The 20156-nt window shown below is 37.9% G+C and overlaps 2 protein-coding genes across 9 annotated transcripts in view; both read left to right on the forward strand.

The window, feature by feature from the left end:
- The window catches only part of TRIM69 (tripartite motif containing 69), a 43774-nt gene extending 29766 nt beyond the window's left edge, over window positions 1-14008 (forward strand). For 4 of the 8 annotated variants that reach the window (XM_020900753.2, XM_020900751.2, XM_020900754.2 and 1 more), the window contains 5 exons: window positions 42-137; window positions 2767-3008; window positions 3784-3806; window positions 3889-4013; window positions 13412-14008. In XM_020900753.2, the coding sequence (XP_020756412.1) occupies window positions 42-137; window positions 2767-3008; window positions 3784-3806; window positions 3889-4013; window positions 13412-13953 (1028 nt within the window). In that variant the 3' untranslated portion in view covers window positions 13954-14008. The remainder of the gene's footprint in view (window positions 1-41; window positions 138-2766; window positions 3009-3783; window positions 3807-3888; window positions 4014-13411) is intronic. The other 4 variants (XM_070469805.1, XM_020900752.2, XM_020900756.2 and 1 more) reach the window with 1 other exon arrangement.
- A 96-nt stretch (window positions 14009-14104) lies between these two features.
- The window catches only part of TERB2 (telomere repeat binding bouquet formation protein 2), a 44667-nt gene continuing 38615 nt past the window's right edge, over window positions 14105-20156 (forward strand). Inside the window, exon 1 of the mRNA XM_020900749.2 lies at window positions 14105-20145. Within this exon, the coding sequence (XP_020756408.1) occupies window positions 20082-20145 (64 nt within the window). The 5' untranslated portion in view covers window positions 14105-20081. The remainder of the gene's footprint in view (window positions 20146-20156) is intronic.

Consider the following 20156-nt stretch of genomic DNA (forward strand, 5'->3'; position numbering starts at 1 on the left):
TCTCCCAATTAGCATGGGTTAATTCTTTATGGTATCCCTAGGAGGAGCTTACCATCCATCAGGGTCAACTGGAGGCAACCCTGAAGGAGCTTCAGTCCCTGAAGAATATGCAGAAAGATGCTATTGCTGCTCACAAGGTGAGGAACAGGGTAGACGGATCATGAGACAGAACTGGAATTGTACCCTCCTTGTAACTTCAGCTATGTGGGTGGAAAGGTATCTTTACATATATAACAAAATGCTAAATGGCACCTGGGCTATAGAAGTAGAAAAGAGACATTGTACGAGTGGGAAGAAATATGGCAGTGGACTAGGTTCCCAATAGCTGATCAACAGAGAGAGCAGACTGACCTTTCCCCTAGATAAACCGATCCTTTTCATGGTGCAGTCACTAGGTGATTGCTATGGGGCTGTGATCTGTCTGACCTTTCCTATTATCTATGGCAAAATAAGGAATTTATTTTTAAAAAATCCACTAAAGATTGCAATGTTCAAAGAAATACCTTTCTTTTCTTTGGGCTTAAAACCAGGCATCTCTGAACCAAGGTCTCTTAGATTGCTGGCTTTCTCTCTGATCTAATCCTTCTTAGCTTTTCCCAAACTAAATAAAACTACTGCTTATACTTTCAACTTCACAGGAGCTCTAGGACAACATTAATGGTTAGGGACTTGGCAAATCAGTTCCTAGGTTGGGGGAATAATTTGGGAGTTCTGTTTCTTCATTAATTATTCTATAGAGGAGAGTCTTCTCTGGCATTTGGCATCTGGAAGAAGAAATAAATATAATGAGGGAAAAAAGAAGGAGAGATGGAAATAATGATGTCTCAAGAGAATCGTGTTCCTGTTCTGAGAGTTCTTAATTCAGCTATTACAGTCAACACTCATTCATTCAACTAATATTTGAGTGGTGCAGGATTATGCTAGATATTGTATTCCAACTATGGTGGGAGACAGATGTTAATTAAATAATCCCACCAATAATAAAACATCACTGTGATAATTACTATAAATTACTATAAATATACAGTATATCAGAGTATATAAATGGAGAACCTAATCTAGACTGAAGAAGTCACTAAAAATTGAAATTAAAAATTTCTTATTAAAAATTGAGAATTTAAAGGATAAGTGTTATCTTTAGCCAAGTGAACTGGGTGAGGGGAATATGAAGGAAATGGCCTGGAGAATGTTCTATGAAGAGGAAAGAGCATTACAGAAAAGTTCTTGAGACAGGAAGCCAGTTACTCTGTTAAACAGAAAGAAGGCCAATTAAGATGGATCTTGGTAGGCAAGATGAGACCGAAAAGGCAGATAAGGCCTAATCATGTAGGCCCTTGTAGATAAAGTTATGAATTTTGAATTTCATTCTGTGCATAATTAAGAAGTCATTAAAGGGTTTAAACAGGACACGGTCTCATCTCATTTTGAAAGCATCAGTCTGGTGGCTGTGGGAGTGTGGACTGGAGAAAGGCAATGACAAGGATAATGGTTAGAAGACGACTACTGCGGTGATCCCAGAGAACGATGATGGCTTGGACTAAAAAGGCAGTAGAGACCGAAAGAAATAAACAGCTTCAGCATATGCTTTGGAAATAAAAACTACCTGCATGTGGTGACTGATTAGATATGAGAGGCGAGTGGTGATATCAAATAGACAGTTGGATATATGAATCTGGAGTTCAGAAGTTGGTCTAGGCTGAAAAGAAGTCAGTGTACAGACTACACTTCAAAGCTGTGAGAGCAGAGGCTCTTACCGAGAACGAGAGTGTAGAATGGGAAAGGTAAAGAGCCTAGGACAGAATATCAAGTCATCTAATATTCAAAGCTTGGTTAGAGACACAACTAACAAATGAGACAGAAATAGTGGTGAAATAGGTAAAAGGAAAAATGGAAATGTCTGACCTAGAAGACAGTGAGAGTTAAGACTATTTTAAAGAGTACAATTACAGTGGTTGACCATAGCATATAAGCTGGCTAAGAGGGGACATGAAGACAGAGAAGTTGATGAACAGAAATGGAGGGGTCAATGAATAGGAGGATTCTATGAAATCCAATAACTGTTGCAACAGTGGAACCTGGGTAGGTAAACATAAAAAGTAATTCTGGAGATGGTACAATTGCTGGGGAAGATAAAACCCTCAATATGACTAAAAGAATGAGTAGATAAAGGTAAAAATCACTAGAAATGATGATGAGGAACTGAGAAGCCAGGATGTCAGATGGCTTACCCATGAGGAAGCTGAAGTCACCTAGGAAAAGAGCTGCCAGTGTAGCAGCTATCAATTTCAGGTGCTTCAGACATTGCCCATCTCTGGCTTCTTTTGTATTGTCCTGGCAGCAGGAATGGTACCTCCTCCAGTTCTGATTTCTTAAAAAAGGACAGTTCTTCCAGCCTCCTATGGACCCAGTCTAACAGCATCACTTGGTAGATAATGGTTTGTACTTCTGGATAAAAGGATATTATTGTTCATTTTAAAATGCTTGATTAACCCCACAGTCTTATTTAAGATGGCATTAGTTACCACCTCAGTTTTGCAACAGGAACCTAGGGATGACTTTTGATTATTTCAACCCTAACTATTAAACTAGCTGGGAAAGACAGAGTAAGTTTCCCAAAGGCCTCCTTTTAGTACAGTTGAATGTTGATATGCAGTATTTGTATGCATTTTACTATTATGGTATTTCCCAAGTTGTGTGAGTGCTGGTGGTGTGAGCCCCCATCCCTAAACCCTAGTCTCAGTAATTACCATGGTGATGATCATGGAGGTTTCCAGGAAAACAAGCTACATCTGCAGCGACACATCTCCCTGGAGTTTCTAAAGCTGCATCAGTTCCTGCACAGCAAAGAAAAGGACCTTTTAAGTGAGCTTCGAGAAGAGGGGAAAGCCTTGAATGAGGAGATGGAGCTGAATCTGAGCCACATTCAGGAACAGTGTCTCCTAGCCAAGGAGATGTTGATGAGCATCCAGGCACGGATGGAGCAGCAGAACCCCTTCGATTTTCTCAAAGTGAGACTCCATACCAACATGACTATGGGTACAATAGAGGGGGGAAGAGAGGGTTGGAAAGAATGTACAAGCAGACTTGCCCTTCCAGGAGGGGAAAAAAATCTGCTGTAGGTATTTTAAGATTCCCTGGGAGAAAAGCAGAAGGTTCCTTTTGCCTTATACTCAACTGAACATTTTCACACACCTAGTAAAGAAGATAGTAAGATGCCATTAAAAGCAATATGCTTTAATATTTCCCCATAAAGAACTCTGAAGCTTTAATTTCTCAAAAATAAGAATGTTGCCACCTAAACTGTGTCTTTTACTGGCTCTCAGCAATAATAAATTGACCTGTCTGAAAAGCTGTTTGCCAATCTTTGCTACCTGACGCTTCACCTCTAAAGTGGCATTGGTTACCACCTTAGGACTCAGAAGCTTAATTTAGCCATAGTAAAGAAAGTGGCCTTGGGGTGGGAATACCTATTGCGTTGTTCTCCTGAGACTACGTGGCTGTATAGGTTAAAACAGCTTAACCTTAATTTTTTTCTTGTTTCCTGTAAAAAGAAACTCTAGAAAATCAGAGGAAAGTAAGCCAGTTTATCCTGGGACAGATGAAGGATGAAAATCAGAAAAGGCATTTGGAGGATGAGAGAAGTTGGTGGCAATGGGATGGGGGCCATCTGCACAGGACTGCAGTTTAGACCATCAAATTCTGGTGGTGGCCAGTAACACCAAACAAATTTCTGGAGCTGATGAACATGCATCTAACCTTTCCATTTCTCCTTCCCTCTTCTAGGACATCACACCTCTCTTGGAGAGGTAAGTGTTTCCTTGTGGTATTAACAGCCTGCCTGCAGTCCCTGGAGGATGTCTAAGAATAAACAATTTACATCCCCTGCAGCTTGGAGCAAGGAATGAGAGTGCTGACGCCCAAGGAGCTTGTCTCCAGAAAGCTGAGCCCAGGCGTGTTCAAAGGGCCCATCCAGTACACGATGTGGAGGGACATGCAGTCCGCCCTCTCCCCAGGTATCAGAGGGTAGGAGCCATTGGCTCCTGGGGCTCCCAATTTATGTTTCATTCTCAGGACCTCTTCTGTGGCCCCAACAGTGCGTTTGAGTCTAGACGGAGGGAGGAGGGAAGTTTAGCCAAAAGGCTAGTTGGTACGACTGCATTTCTCCTCTTACTGTTATCTAAGAATTCAGGATTTTATACTTGTGAACAGAGTCTGGTGTTAGAACTAACTTCTCAGCCTATTATTTTGCTTAACTGTTCTATCAAATGTAACAACCAATATTTCAATATTTTTCTAAAATAGTTATATAAGTCTCTGAAGCATCTCTGCCCTGAAGGTGGAAGTTACTATACATATTCATCACATGTATGAGTACAGTTCCTCTTGTGGTTAATGTTCATAACATAGAGTATATCATCGTAGGAGATTGTTTAGAGATCTTAAGTGCTTCAAAAGAAAACCAATTATTTCAATAGCTGTGACTAAGTTTTTGTCATCCTGCAGATACTAAAAAAAAAAAAACCAAAAAAAACTGAGCACAACAAAAGAACACAAACAACATTTCAAGAACATAAAATAAAGTTCTAAATAAAAATAGTTACAGAAGTAGAGCTCTAAATAAAGTTTTTTATAGACTCATTATTGTTTGTAATTGTAATTGTTTGTATTGTTTGTAATCTGATTTAATGAAAATCACACATTTACCCCTGCTAATTTTTCCAGGTAGCTGACAATGAAAAAAATCAGCTTTACTGAGGTATAATTAACATAGAAAAAAATTCATTAATTTTAATGTACAATTTGATGAGTCTGACAAATGTGCACACTTATGTAAAGATCTCCAAAATCAAGATATAGAAAATTTCTGTCATCCCCCAAAGTTCCTGCATAACCCTTTGTGGTCAATCTTTTTCTTCTATCCTCAGTTGCTGATAATCACTGATCTACTTTATTTCACTTTACTTGTCTTTTCTAAAATCTCATACATATATTATGTACTCTTTCTGTTTGGCTTTTTTCATTTAGCAAAATGTTTTTTGAGATTCACCTATGTTGTTGCATGTATCAATCACTGTATTTTATGGATACATCACAATTTGCTTATTCATTCACGAATTGATGGACATTTGGATAGTTTCTAGTTTATGGCTAGTAGGAAGAAACTTGACTATTTGTTTATAAATCTTTTTGCCTTAATTTCTTATTAAAATTTTTATTTTTATTTAATTGATTTATTGGCTGCGCTGGTCTTTGTTGCTGCGCCCGGGCGTCCTCCAGCTTTGGTGAGCAGGGGCTTCCCTCGCTGCAGAGCTCGGGCTCTAGGGCACATGGGCTTCAGCACTTGCAGCACCTGGGCTCAGCAGTTGCGGTGCACAGGCTTAGTTGGTCCACAGCGTGTGGAATCTTCCTGGACCAGGGATCGAACCCATGTCCCCTGAATTGGCAGGTGGATTCTTAGCCACTGGACCACCAGAGGAAGTCTGCCCTTTAATTTCTTCAGGGTAAATATATAGTGATGGGATTGCTGGGTTGTATGTTAAGTATATGCTTAACTATAAGCAACTATCACATTTTTTTTTCCTTAAATGGTGGCATCATTTTAATTCCCACCTCCAATGGATGAGAGTCCCGGTTTCTCCAAATCCTTGCCAAAGTTTGATAATGTCTATCTTTCCAATTGTTTTAAATCCATCGAAGAAAATATTTTGTTCAAGCTCCCAAAACAAATTTGAGAAGTTATGCTGGATTTAAATTGAAAAAAGCCAAGCTAAAACATGGAAATCAAGTTTTTATTTGGTGGACGCTGAAACCAACGCATACGTTGGACCCATCCCGCGTGGCATTCTTCGAGTGTTTTAAGGGCCTACCAGGCTAAGCCCTTCATTGCCTTTACTGCTTCTGCTTTGCCGTCCCACTTTCCTTTCGTGCACTTTGCCTTCAGCTTCTTCTTCTTCTTCTTTTCTGCTTCTGGTTCATCCACATGGAGTACTATCCATGCTGGTCTAGAAAACTCTTTTTGTTTCTCTTAATACCAGTCTCCATTTTAATGTCATCTTTTTAATCTTTTACTACAAGTTGAGTTTTACTGCGACAATGTTTGGATACCACCACAGTTTTATCTTATTTTTTAAAAAATATTTTTCCTCATATAGAATTGTGGGTTGATAGACTCTACTACTTTAAAAAAGCCACTCCATTGTTTTCTCACTTGTATAGTTTCTGATGTCTATTATCATTTTTATATCATTTGTCTGTATGTACTACCTTTTTTTCTCATGGGTTACTTTAAGATTTAGTTTTTTGTCTCTTCTTTTCCACCAAGTTGATTATGCTGGGTCTTGGTGTGTTTTCTTGGATCCATGGGTTTATAATTTTCATCAAGTTTGGAAAAATGCTGGCTATTACTTTTTCTGCAGTTTTGTACCTCTTCATCTTTTCTTCTCTACTTCTGGAACTCTAATTTTACGTATGTTCTTGCTGTTCAGTCACCAAGTTGTGTCTCACTCTTCGCAACCCCATGGGCTGCAGCACACCAGGCTTCCCTGTCCCTCATCATCTCCTGGAGTTTGCCCAAGACCACTGCCTCGGTGATGCCATCCAACCGTCTCATATTCTGTCACCCTCTTCTCCTTCTGCCTTCAATCACATTAGACCACTTAAAAATGTCTCACTTCTCATTGATGCTCAGCATTTTTTAAGCCTTTTTTCAATGTTTCATTTTGAATAGTTGCTATTGCTATTCAAGGTCTCTCATCTTTTCATCTGCACTGTCTAATCTTCTGTTAATCCTGTTTAGGATGGTTTTCATTTCAGTTACATTTCTTCAAAAAGTTGCATCTTTTTATATCATCAGTTTCTCTCTTTACCACGTTCACTCTTCATCTACATTCTCAGGCTAGTGAGAGATATTTATAATATCTGTTTTAATGTCTTTGTCTGCTAATACCACCACTGTTGTAATTTCTAACATGTTTTTATGGTGTGAATTTTCTCCTGACTGTGGATTATATTTTCCTGCCGCTTTGCATGGCTGATATATATTTTTTCTTCTTAATAAACTTTATTTTTCAGAATACTTTTAGATTTACAGAATAATTGAAAATATAGCAGATAGCTTTCATATACCTCATCCCTAGTTTATATTATCTTATATTTAGTGTGATACATTATTTACAATTAATGAACCATTACAAATACATTACTAGTAGCTAAAATCAATAGTTTATTTGAATTTCCTTAGTTTTTTACTTAATGTCATTTTTCCATTCCATGATCCCATTGAAGGTGCAACATTACATTGAGTTGTCATGTTTCTTTAAGCTCTTACTGGCTGTGACAATTTCTCAGGCTTTTCTTGTTTTTTGATGATTTTGACAGTTTTGAGGACTGCTGGTTCTGTATGTTGTAGGATGCCACATTAGTGCAATCTGTCTGATGGTTTTCTCACAATAATGGTAGGGTTGTGAGTTACTGCCAGGGAGACCATGGAGTTACAGTGTCATTTCCATCATATCAGGCATACATTCTGTCGGCACAGTCTACGACTGTTGATGCTGGCTTTAATCACCTGGCCGAGGTAGTGTAGGTTATTTCCCCTCTCTTTTCCATACTGTATACTTAGGAAGCAACTTACTATGTGCAGCTCACACTTAAGGAATGGGTAGTTATGCAATTTGTCTCTTCTGGCTGTCAAACATGATCAGTTTTACATTGCTATTTGCTAATTTTGTTGTAATCCTTTAAGCTCTATTGATTTAACTTTGGCATTTAGTGAAGTTATTTGAAATAACTTTGCTCCTTTTGACACTTTAAGCTTTGTTGAGCCTTTAAGCTTTGTTAGTATGTTTCAAGAGAAGCGTTTAATCTGGGGCTAACTCTGCCAATTTTCTAAGATACTACCCTTCTGAGTACTCTGTCTGATGTTCCACGTTATAACATTTTTCCATTCTGACTGGCAGGATTGAGAACTCTTTCCAGTCTTGTGTGAGCTCTGCTTTCTGGAGATTCGCTCTCTAGGTTTCATGAGTCTCCCTGCAGTCACGGGGCGATGCTCAGTCCCAGCCTGGAGGGAACCCCTCTGTGGATGTTTTGACGTCTCTGTGCAGCTCCCTCCTCTGTTACTCTGCCCTGAAAGTTCTAGCTCTGAGAATGCAGTGTTTTTCTTCTTGTACTCTTTGCCCCCAAACTTCACTTCTAGCATCATTTAAAGCACAAACTGACTTTCCCCTTACTTTCGGTATAATTTTACATTTAAGAAAATCAAATGGGACTTATTTAATATATGACTATTTTAATAATGTAACTATGGTCAAACCTTGGTAACATATACTTTATACTTCTTATTTCTAGGCCTTTGGTTATTCTTATTCGGCAGATTCTTATTTTCTTCTTTCTGGCCTTGTAAATGAGGCTGTTGCTTTAAGAAAGGGGCTCATACTTTTTCTATAAAGAGTTAGACAGTATATATTTTAGGTTTTGGGGGTTGTTTGGTCTTGTCAAAACTATTTAACTATGCCACTGTAGTGAGAAAGCAACCATGGACAATATGGCCATTCATGTATTTCAGTGCAGGGAATTGTTTCTATCTTAAAATATTTTAATATATTTTCTTTAGTTTTGTGTGTATCAATAAAATATCACCAAAGTTCATTCCTTCATTTGACATACTCAGAGAGGGGCTACTACATGCTGAGCATTAAGTTGGGCTCCAAGGATACAGAAATAAAAGACACAGTTTCTGCTCCCCAGGAGAGTCTTGAAGACCAAGTTAGAGTCTGCTGCAACCTTCTAGGTGAAAAATTATTAAGATGTAAGCCAGAGGCATGGTAATGGAACATAAAGAATAGATTGCAGAGACAGAATTCTGAGAGCTGAAATATACAGGACAGTAATTAGTGGTAAGGGATAGAGAAAGGTGATGTCAAGGATGAAAACACAGCGGATGCAGATTTTGGAGGGGGCTGATGAGTTCAATTTTGGCCATATTGTGTTGATCTATAGAACAATTAAATGAATATATTCAAATGGATAATTATTCTAACTAGAGCTTAGGAGAGAGGCCAGAGTTGGAACAAATAGTATTGAGTGGGGGTAGCTGAGCTACTGATAAATGAGATTACCTAAGGAAAATGAGAGCGTACAGTCAAGGAGAGAGCATGTTATAGAGAATAACAACAGATGAAGGTCAATTAAGCCTCAGAAGGGACTGAGGAATTATCTGGCAAGAGAAATAAGAGAAAAAACAGGAAATAAAGTCCCCATGGAATCTAAACCAAAGAGAGTGTCAAGGAGAAGGGAAAGATCACTCATACCAAATGCAAAGATCAATTTAGAAAATAACTGGAAAAGAGATGCTTTTAACAATTGGTGGCTTTGACAGGGGTGATTTCAAAAGAGTGGAATGAGTATAAGTTATTATATATTGTATAGGGTTCAGGAACAATTTGGAATGAGGCAGTAATGAAGTGAACAGATCACTCATTTGAGAAGCTTCAATAAGAAGGGAAGGTGTATATGTGGAAGCAAAGACAAGAGAGGACTCCTAAAAACATACTGACTGGAAGCAGCCTGTGGAAGGGCAGAAATCAATAGTATAAAAAAGGGAATAATTGGTGAACGTTGGGAAGAGTGAGAGCTACAGAAGAGAGAGGTACTGACTTTACATAGCTTTCTCCAAAACTGGAGAGGCGGTAAAGACCGTAGAAGCAAACAATTTTGTGAGACAGGGTTTGCAGTATGAGTAGGAAGAATTGAGGGATTCATTTCTTCATCTATTCATTTATAAAATGTACTGTAGTTTCTCTGTGAAAGAGGAGATGAAGCCTTCCGCCTGGAATTGAGGAGCGAAGTGGTGGAACAGTAATTTGAGGAGGAGTTGAAGGTTTGAAATTGCTGTTGTGAGGAAGTGGAGAGGCTTTGATTTAGGAAATATAAGAGTCTGGGGCAGTGCTGATGGCCAAGCATAGAGTAGAAATAATCAATTTGCAGCAGTATCTGTATGCATAATTTTGTGGTTTTCATCCTGCAATGGTGAGGAACTGGGATGTGAAGTTGAATAGCTGAATAGATCCAAGGTTGGAGAGCTGCATGGCAGATGCTACAGAAACAGAAACATAAGAGGACAAAAGTGTTGAGGTTATTGGCAACAAAGCTATCAATGCTAAACTGTTTAGGGAAGAATTTTAAGCCAGGAAGCAAAGAGATTAGGATAATAAAGAGAAATATGGGGAGTCTGGAGACATTAATGAAGTCAAGTAATGGTTGTAGGGAGAGATGGGAGTGAGAAAGCTCAAAAAATAAAGAGTACGGCATACCTGAATTGAAGATTTTAGAGAATGAACAGTTCCTGATGACTACAAGTTCCAGAATATAGTCATTGATATGGGCAGCTTAAATGTAAAGGAGTCAAAAGTCATTAGCAATAAAGTCACAGACATGCAAGAAGAGAAGGGCAGCTATATCCAAAAGACAGTAAAATCCCATGGGCTAGATTTGATGTAGGAAAGTAAGGCCAACCCAAAATGCAGGGGGTATAACCAAGAAAAGTTTGTAGATGATAGCATTAAATAGAGACAGGAGAGAAATGTGAAAAGGAATGACAAGAGCCTCAAATGAAGAATGATTTTTTAACATGAGATTGAGGAACAGAGCACAGGCCTGGAAGTGATGATGGTGGCTATCTGATTTCCAGCATCTGAATTTAGAAAATGAATAGTCTCTTGAACTTCTGGAAACTGTTTTTCAGTTAGCTTTTTTTTTTTTGGAAGAATCAGTCTGGATTACGTTAAATTAAGGAGGTGATAAGAGGATTCTGTAAACTGAAGATGTATGAGAGTTAAACGGGGCGGTAGATCCAAAGGGCAGAGTGGAAATGGTTGGGTGGGAACAGCTGGAGGATGGGTGAAGGCAGAGGAAGCAAAGAACAGAACAATGAGGATAAAAGTGCAGTAGACATTAAATCATTAGAGAGATCTACAATCTGGGTATTTATGTGAAGGATAACAGGAATACGAGGCATGGTGAAATTAGTTGGTGTCAAAGATTCATATGGAACTCTAATTGCAGTTCATTTAATTGTTTAACAAATAGTTACTTGAATACCTAGGAACAGTTTCAAATTTTGAAGATAGATGAGGAAACAAAACAAAGTCCCTGCTTTTCCAGAGATTACACTCTAGTGGAAGAGACAATTAAGTAATTTCACATACTGATAACTATTGTGAAGAAAACAAAGCATGACACACTCAACAAATAATAATTTATGAGAGAAAAGAAAGCAGGATAAGAATACAAACCATGATACATGGGTGAACATGCTACTTTAGATAGAATGCCCAGAGAAAATCTCTTTGAGCAGGTTCTCCCTGTGTTTTATTGTAGACATTTCTAAACATACTGAAAAGTTTAAAGAATTTTACAGTAAATACTTCTAACCTAGCTAGATTCTATCAATAACATTCTATTGAACTTGCATGAATAAAGATCTGAATGATGTGAAGGAGTAAACAATGTGGGGAAAGAATGTCCAGGGACAGGAATAGAAAGTGTAAAGTCCCTGCAGTAGGAATGAACTTAGTATGTTCAAAGAACAGCCAAAAGGCAAGGACCAAACTGAATTGGGGGAGGGAGGTGGTAAGCGGTGGGAGATGAGGTCAGAGAAGTGGGTAAATCATGCAGGTCTTGTCTCTTCAATAATGACTCTGGATTTTACCTTGGATGATGGGAAGCATAAGAGTATTTTGAGTCGGAGAACTAGATGATCTCATTCTTGTTACTGGCAGAATAGGCTGCAGACAGGCAAGAGTGGAAACAGAACAGTTAAAAAGCTACTGCAGTAGTTCCAAGACACTGGTATCCGTGGAAGTTATGTCTATATATTCTGAGTAGGCTCAGAATATATTCTGAAAGTGGAGCTGACAGAACTTACTGTTGGATTGAATATGGCATAAGAAGAAAAGCTGGGATGCAAAGCTGACTCCTAGGAATCCTCAAAGCGAGGGCAGGCTGAGCTAGCTGGAGATGTCAGAGGCTTGGTGATGAGAGCAGACTGGGGTTCTAAAAAGGTTAGCAGGAATTCTTTATGATACCTCCAAAGAAATTACAGTCCTCACATCTGAAAAAATAACAACCCTACATGAATGAGGATCGATCTGTGACAGTGAGAAGATTTGGCCTATGTGGAAAATCTTCAGGATTCTTCAAAGTCTCTTTGTTAGAAAGAAAAAGTCTCTGGGATGATGGAAAACACCCAAGCTTTTCTGAGAAGAGAGAGAGAGGTTGGATTGTTCTTGCTTCCAAGGATAAATAAATCCATTAACAACAAATGTGTTACAAATACAAATGCATATTTGTATCTTTGTCTATGATTTGAACAGTTTTTGGGTTTCCTTTATCAAATTTTGTGCCAAGGCTCAATTATCTCACACTTAGAATTTGTGTCACCTTCTTGCTAATACGCTTCCAACCTCTCTTCATTTAGAAATTCCTTTTTTATACTGCTGTCCATTGATCTGTCTAAACCACTTGTCAAATTACCTGTGATGAAGGACCAATTTTAAAAACTGATGTTTGTAGAATATAAATGTTATTTGAAAAAATGGAGTTAAAAAAATTACAAAGTGCAAGCTCAGTTTTTTAACTAAATTGATTGATATAAAATTACTCTGTCAGATTTCTATGACAGTTTCTAAGAGCTTACTCTTAATTTCTCTACCATCCTGTCCCAGACTAGCAATTATACAGTCTGTGAATTACAGTTGGATCATCAGTGGCATTAACCATTCCAGACCTCAAAAGTTCCAGTGTCTATTAAACCAAATGCAAACTTATACCATTGTCCTCTAAATTCTGTATCAGTTAGTTCAGTCTCACCTGCTCCTAAAAGGCAAGCCCTTATCTTCTCTATCATGCAAGCTACTGTTTTTAACTCATTCTGTTTTTGCCATTGTTTACCCAAAGCATCCTGATACATTTCATGCATGTTGCATAACTAAATACTTATTAAATACTAAATACTTATTAAATAAAACTAAAATACTTATTGCCTTAGAAATCTTTTTTGGGCACACTTACTGAATCTTTATCCTTTCAGCATTTGTTATTTTCTTATATGTATTAGTACAGATTTATATTATCTGTAATTTTTATTAGAGTATAAATTGCTTCAGAGTAAAGTCTGATTTTTTACCACAAATATAAAAAATGTCTAGAATGTAGCTACATGGATATCAAAACAATATATATATATATATATATATATATATATATATATATATATATACGTAGTATTTAAGTTATCATCTGCCCATCTAGGCATATACGGCATAGGCAGATAAAGCACAGAGATACTGTCTACGGGACCTGCACTCATCCCTTTCTCCCCATGCCCTGCTTTCTCTTATTTTCTTACTAGGCTTATCTCCATTAACTCTGGACCCTAAAACTGCTCACCCAAATCTAGTGCTCTCCAAAAACCGAACCAGTGTGTGGCATGGTGACATTAAGCAGGTAATGCCTGATGATCCAGAGAGGTTTGACTCAAGTGTGGCTGTGCTGGGCTCAAAAGGCTTCACATCTGGAAAGTGGTACTGGGAAGTAGAAGTAGCAAAGAAGACAAAATGGACAGTTGGAGTTGTCAGAGAATCCATCCTTCGGAAGGGCAGCTGTCCTCTAACTCCTGAGCAAGGATTCTGGCTTTTAAGACTAAGGAACCAAACTGATCTAAAGGCTCTGGATTTTCCTTCTTGCAGTCTGAAACTGACTAACAACCTCAACAAGGTGGGCATATATCTAGATTATGAGGGAGGACAAGTGTCCTTCTACAATGCTAAAACTATGACCCACATTTACACCTTCAGTAGCACGTTCATGGAGAAACTTTACCCCTACTTCTGCCCTTGCCTTAATGATGGTGGAGAGAATAAAGAACCACTGCATATCTTACATCCACAGTAATCTGTTATACGATTGTGTAAATTCAGAGAGTTATTAAAGAGGTATTGAAATAGTTTACCAGTCTCACTGGTTTCTCTTCCCAATGTATGGGGAACTCTGGAAAATGAAAAGAGGATTCACAAACTGAATTCCATTCTCAGTATTCTAAATGGATTTCATTGGAGCTTTTTGAGATGTTATTCTAATTCTCTGGGGTCTACTACGACACAGGAGCCACTTTCATGAGCATGCTCATCATCCTTTTTTACCAGAGCAAAATGCAACTTGAGTTTGTGATGTTCAGGAACCCTTTTCAAACATGATCAGAAATTCTATCATGAGGTCCTTATTCTCCAACATAATGACTCTTAACAGATTATTTTCAGATGTGCACTCTTCTTCCTATTTAATTATGCTCTTATGTAAACTTTACAAAACATTTATTTCCTGGAAACTGTTACTTTAATTAAAGGAAAACTGTTCCTGAGACTTAAAAAATAAGATGGACTGGGCTAGTTTATAATCTGGTCTTGAATTCTCTCAAGATACTTTTTTAGTCCAGCAAATCTCTGACTCTTTCTCAGTTCCTTTTTCTTGGTTTACCTATGTGTGGAGCACTTGTTTTTCTGTATTCAAATATATTTAAGTATATCCATTTACTTTAGACTATGTCCTTGTAAACATTCCTGCCTATAATTTTTTTTCCTGCCTATAATTTAAACAGCAGTGTATTTCATCTTGTACACTCTAATATATTAATTCTTTAGCTTGTTCCTTCTTTCTAAGCATTACTAACCTCACCAGTACCCTTGAGGAACCATCCCTGTCTCCTTTCCACAGAAGTCCCATCTAACTGGGCTTCATTCTCTATATCTGACAGTTTTTTGGGGGAGGGATGGAGGGCAAGGGAGCAGTGCTTAGGATCTGCAGCATGGCCTTCTAAAATTACAATCAGCAGAGCTCTTTTGGCAAGGTAAAAGCCCCCTATCCTATCTGTCATAGTGGAAGGATACCTACACTACAGGTAATATTTATGTAGTGTTGGAATACACAATATACATACATTTGTAACTGCTGATTTGGGCAAACAGTCATGACATGTTATGGCTACATTTAAGAAATGTTTTTTTGTTTTTTGTTTTTTAAATGAATTCATTTAAACTGGAATGTAATAAAGACCTATTCTGTACCTGGAACCTTGCTAGATGTTTTGAAGGATATAAAAGTATAAAAAAGAAAAAAAAAAAAAAAGGTTCACCTAGGAGGACTTAAAAGAAATTCAGGTGCCTGGACCCCATTTAAGACCAATTAAATAAGAATCTCTAGCAGTTGTGGCCCAGGCATTTGTAGTTTCTAAAAGCTTACTAATGTGTCCAGGGCAGAGAACCACTGAACCAAAGGAACATGATTTCTCTCTTTTTAAAATCTTTTAAGAAAACTTTAAACATAGAGAAAAATTGCATATTTGTATGATAAACTCCCATATACTCTCCACCTAATTACCAATCATTAACATTTTGCCATATTTTCTTAGTCTCTCTTCCTGACATCCACCCCATATAATTTTGTGTGTGTCTATAATTGTTACTATTGTCATTTTTGCTCAACTACTTTAGAGTAAGTTGCAGGCATTAAGATTCTTATTCCTAAATACATCTGCAAGTATCTTCTAAGAACCAAGATATTCTCTTACATAATCACAGTACTAAATTATCAAATTCAGAAAACTTAACACAATACTACTTACTAGCTAATATACAGTCCATACAAATAAGTAAATATTTCTAATGGTGGGATTTTAGGCACTATGGTTAAAAAAAAAAAAACCCTCAAGTAATATGACAAAGAATTTGGGGGAAAAATGAGGGTCTCGTTAAGTCATATACAGGCAAAGTTCTAGATAATTGACATGTCAAGTCTGTCCTTTGGGACAGACAAGTGCTACAGAGTTCAGAGAAAGGGGAGGTCAATATTCACCAGTAGAGGAGGAGAAAGTTCAAAGGAAAAGAAAGACGTGATTAAGTTGGACAAAATGAAAGATAAGTAGGAATGAATGTAAATTCTAATCTAGACTTGGACAATGTATTTTTAAAAATGAATGTTTTGTGGTAATGGTTGCATAGCCACACAAATGTACTATAAATAGTGTTAGTTGCTCAGTCCTGTCTGACTCTTTACAACCCCATGGACTGTACCCTGCCAGGCTCCTCTGAATTCTCCAGGCAAGAATACTGAAGTGGGTAGCCATTTCCTTCTCCAGGGAATCTTCCTGACCCCCGGGAGCAAACCTACATTTCCTGCATTGCAGGCAGATTCTTTACCTGCTGAGCCATCAGGGAAGCCCATACTATAAATAAGTGAGCTGTATACATAATGGGCAGTTTTTATGAGAAGTATATTATACCACAGTAAAGTGTTTTTAAAAGAGGGAAAGAAAACAGTGAATGTTTTATTCAGATCACCAGGGGAATTACAACAGGCCACAGGTGTACACATATTTTCCACTATCTGTAGGAATCAACCTTTAATACTTTTTCAGATACGCTACTTCAGCTTTACAGTATTTGTCTTAACATAGATGACACAAATTTTCCCACAGTTTTCCCAGATAATTGGTTATTCTATATTGAGTAATTTGAACCCAGTTACTGAGAACTCAGGTTACAGTTAAAAGTAGGAATTTTTTAAGGAGTATGAATTATAAAACACCAATATAGGATTGCCCTGCTAGAAACAGACTCTGAATGCATGCGTGCTAAATCATTTCAGTTGTGTCCAACTCTTTTGTGAGCCCCATGGACTATAACCTGCCAGGCTGCTCTGTCCAGGGGATTACCCAGGCAAGAATACTGGAGTGGTTGCCATTTCCTCCTCCATGGGCTCTTCCTGACCCAAGGATCAAACCAGCGTATCTTATGTCGCCTGCATTGGCAGGTGGGTTTTACCACTGGTGCCACCTGGGAAGTCCAGACTCAGAATAGCCTTCACTAGGAAGCATGACTGGGGCTAGCTTATATACTGTTTTCTCTCACGTCACAGGAGATGAGGCTGATAATATCCAAAAAATGAAGTAGAGGATAAAGAGGCTCCAGTCAGTGTGTTGGGATTCACTGAGGTGAGAACCTCAAAAGGAAAATGCCTTGTAAAATACATTCTGAAGAGTATATCTAATGCAATGTACAGTTTGTAGAATAATACAAAAAAATTCCACTCATTAATTCACTATCTAGCTTTGGAAATACAACAGTATTGAAAACCTTTGAAGGCCCCTGTGTTTCTCTCCCAGCCCTGAGTTAATCACTATTCTACGTTTAGTGTCTGCTTTTTTCTGTTTGTAAATAATTCATAAATACATTTTTCCAACAAACGTATTGTTTAGTTTTCCCATTCTACATGTATGTTTAGTTTTCCCATGTATGTATTTCTAGAAAGTATAGTTTCATTATGCCTGTTCTTTGAACTTTAAATAAATGGAATCATGCTGCATGTCTTCCTTAGCTTTTTTAAATTCAAACTTTTGTTGTATTCCAGTGTATGAAAATTAAACAATTTAAATATCCAAACTACTGTTAATAAGTAGTTGTTTTTAGTTGATTTATTTTTAAAATTATCTCTGTTGCTATCCTTATTAGCAACAATGCTGCCATACACATTATTGGATATCTGTACCAGTAAACGGGAGCAAGAATTTGTCTAGGTTTATACCTAATAACCCAGGAGACCTGGGTTCGATTCCTGGGTCGGGATGATCCCCTGGAGAAGGAAATGGCAACCCATTCCAGTACCCTTGCTTGGAAAATCCCATGAACAGAGGAGCCTGGTAGGCTACAGTCCATGGGGTCGCAAAGAGTTGGACACGACTGAGCGACTTCACTTCACTTCATACCTAATAAGCAGCGGCACATATGGCATGCACATCTTCAAGTAAGTAATGCTCAATAGTTGGTCAAGTCGACTGTGCCAATTTACATCGCCACTATCAGTAGGAGTCCCCATTAATCTAGGGCTTCCCTTGTGGCTCAGCTGGTAAAGAATCCGCCTGTAATGCGGGAGACCTGGGTTCCTTCACTTGGTTGGGAAGATCCCCTGGAGAAGGGAAAGGCTACCCACTCCAGTATTCTGGCCTGGGGAACTCTGGGTGGAAAAGAGTTGGACATGACTGAGCGACTTTCACTTTCACTTGTCATTTTTATTAGTAGGAGGGTACATATGTGAGGTGGATACATAATGGTATCTCATGGTTTTAGCTTGCATTTCCCTAATTACCACTGTGGTTGAGCATCTTTTGAAAAGTTTATTATCCATTTAAGTTTCCTCTTCTGTGAAATGCCTATACAAATGTTTGCCCAATTTTTGCATAAGATTGTCTCTCATTGATTCATAAGATTACTTATATGTTCTGGATACCAATCCTGTTGGTTGTCTGCACTGCAAATACTTTCTCTGATAGCTTAATACTTTTGTGTCATTTAAAAAAAATTCTTCTCACAGGTCAGAGACAGTCTCCTGTGTTTTATTCTACATATTTTAAAGTTTTGCCTTTTATATTTAAGTGCTTAATTAGTCAACCAGCTAGAAAGTAACAAGTATACATGTGCACGCATCTGACAACACAATTTCAACATATAAAGCAAAAATTAACAATATATTAATAAATCTGCAAATAACTTGGGAGATTTTAACATGACTCTCAGTAATTGATAGAAGAATCAGACAGTATGATTAACAAATTTGACTCAATGAACATAGGTTAGATAGAACACTGTACCCAACATGTGAGAACATCCAACAGCTGCAGGACATTCTTTGTAAACACACACAGGACGCTGACCATATATGTCAGTCAGAAGGAAAGTTTCAACCAATTTAAAAGGATTATAATCACACCAGTTATATTCTTTGATCTTAATTCATTTAAACTAGGTATCAATAACAAGATAACTAAACAGTCACATGAACTTGGAAATTTTTAGCATTTTAAATAACCCATGGATCAAAAAAATCCTATTGAAAACTGAAAATATTTGTAATTGAATGATAATAAAAAACGACATCTGAAGAACTGGCACACAGTTTAAAGTAAATCGATAATCTTATATATGCATACTAGCAAAACAAAGTATGAAAAAAACTCATCTCTTTCAAGAAATTAGAAAAAGAATAGCAATTTAAAGCCAAGAAAAAAAAATAAAGCCAAGAAAAGTAGAAGGAAATTATAAGGGCAGGAATTAACAATATACAAATGGAACATATGAAAGTATCAAAGATGTCACAAGTGTGTTCTTTGAAAAGGTTAATAAGAACTACAAACTTCTGGTAAGACTAAGAAATAAAAGGAAGGCACAAGTAACTAGTATCACAAATGAAAATGGAACCACTGCTACAGAGCCTGACATTACAAAACATCATATAAGTTTTTATTACATGCTCACTCAGTCATGTGTGACTCTCTGTGGTCCTATGAACTGTAATCTGCCTGGCTCCTTTGTTCATTGGATTTCCCAGGCAGTGCTCAACTTTATACCAATATTTTTTAAATTTTAGAAAAAACTGACCCCATACAGGAACAATGTAGCTTATCAAAACTGATGTGGGGGAACTCTGAAGAAAAACACAACTTGAACACTGGTGATACATTAGTATATTAAAAAGCTTTTTTAAAAAATGTTTTTGGGTTTTCGTTTTTTTGCTTTTTTTAGGCCTGCAATGCCAGCTGTAGAATCCAAACCTCTGGACCACCAGGGAAGTCCCTTTTAAAATGTGCTAATGATATTTTTGTTTGTTTAAGAATTCTTCTCTTTTAGAGACTCCAATTGAAACATTTATTTAAAAGTGATAAGATGGGTTTTGTTTCAAAATAACGACACAGCACAAAACCTTTGTTAATACTCAGGGTTTAAAACTCACAAGCAGGATACCTTCCTCCTCTGCCGAGTCAGGGAAAGCTTAGACGACTCTTTACAATTCCACAAGCAGCTCCGCACAGCTGGTAGAGACCAGAACCTTCTCCGTTGTGCCTCAGGCTTTTCCGAGGCATTACTCTGACAGCCAATCATGGAGCTTGGCTTCGAACCCGGGACCAATCAGTGACCTCACCTTCCGCCCCGCCCCCCCCAAGTCCACGCGTGTGAGGAGCGTGAGGCAGCGCCATGTTTCAAGGGCAGCGGGGCTGGTTCTGTGGCAGCGTCAGCCACGACTTGAGGCAGTTTTGGGGTAGGAGGTTG

Source organism: Odocoileus virginianus, chromosome 6 (assembly GCF_023699985.2).
Source record: "Odocoileus virginianus isolate 20LAN1187 ecotype Illinois chromosome 6, Ovbor_1.2, whole genome shotgun sequence".
Classification (NCBI taxonomy): Eukaryota; Metazoa; Chordata; class Mammalia; order Artiodactyla; family Cervidae; genus Odocoileus; species Odocoileus virginianus.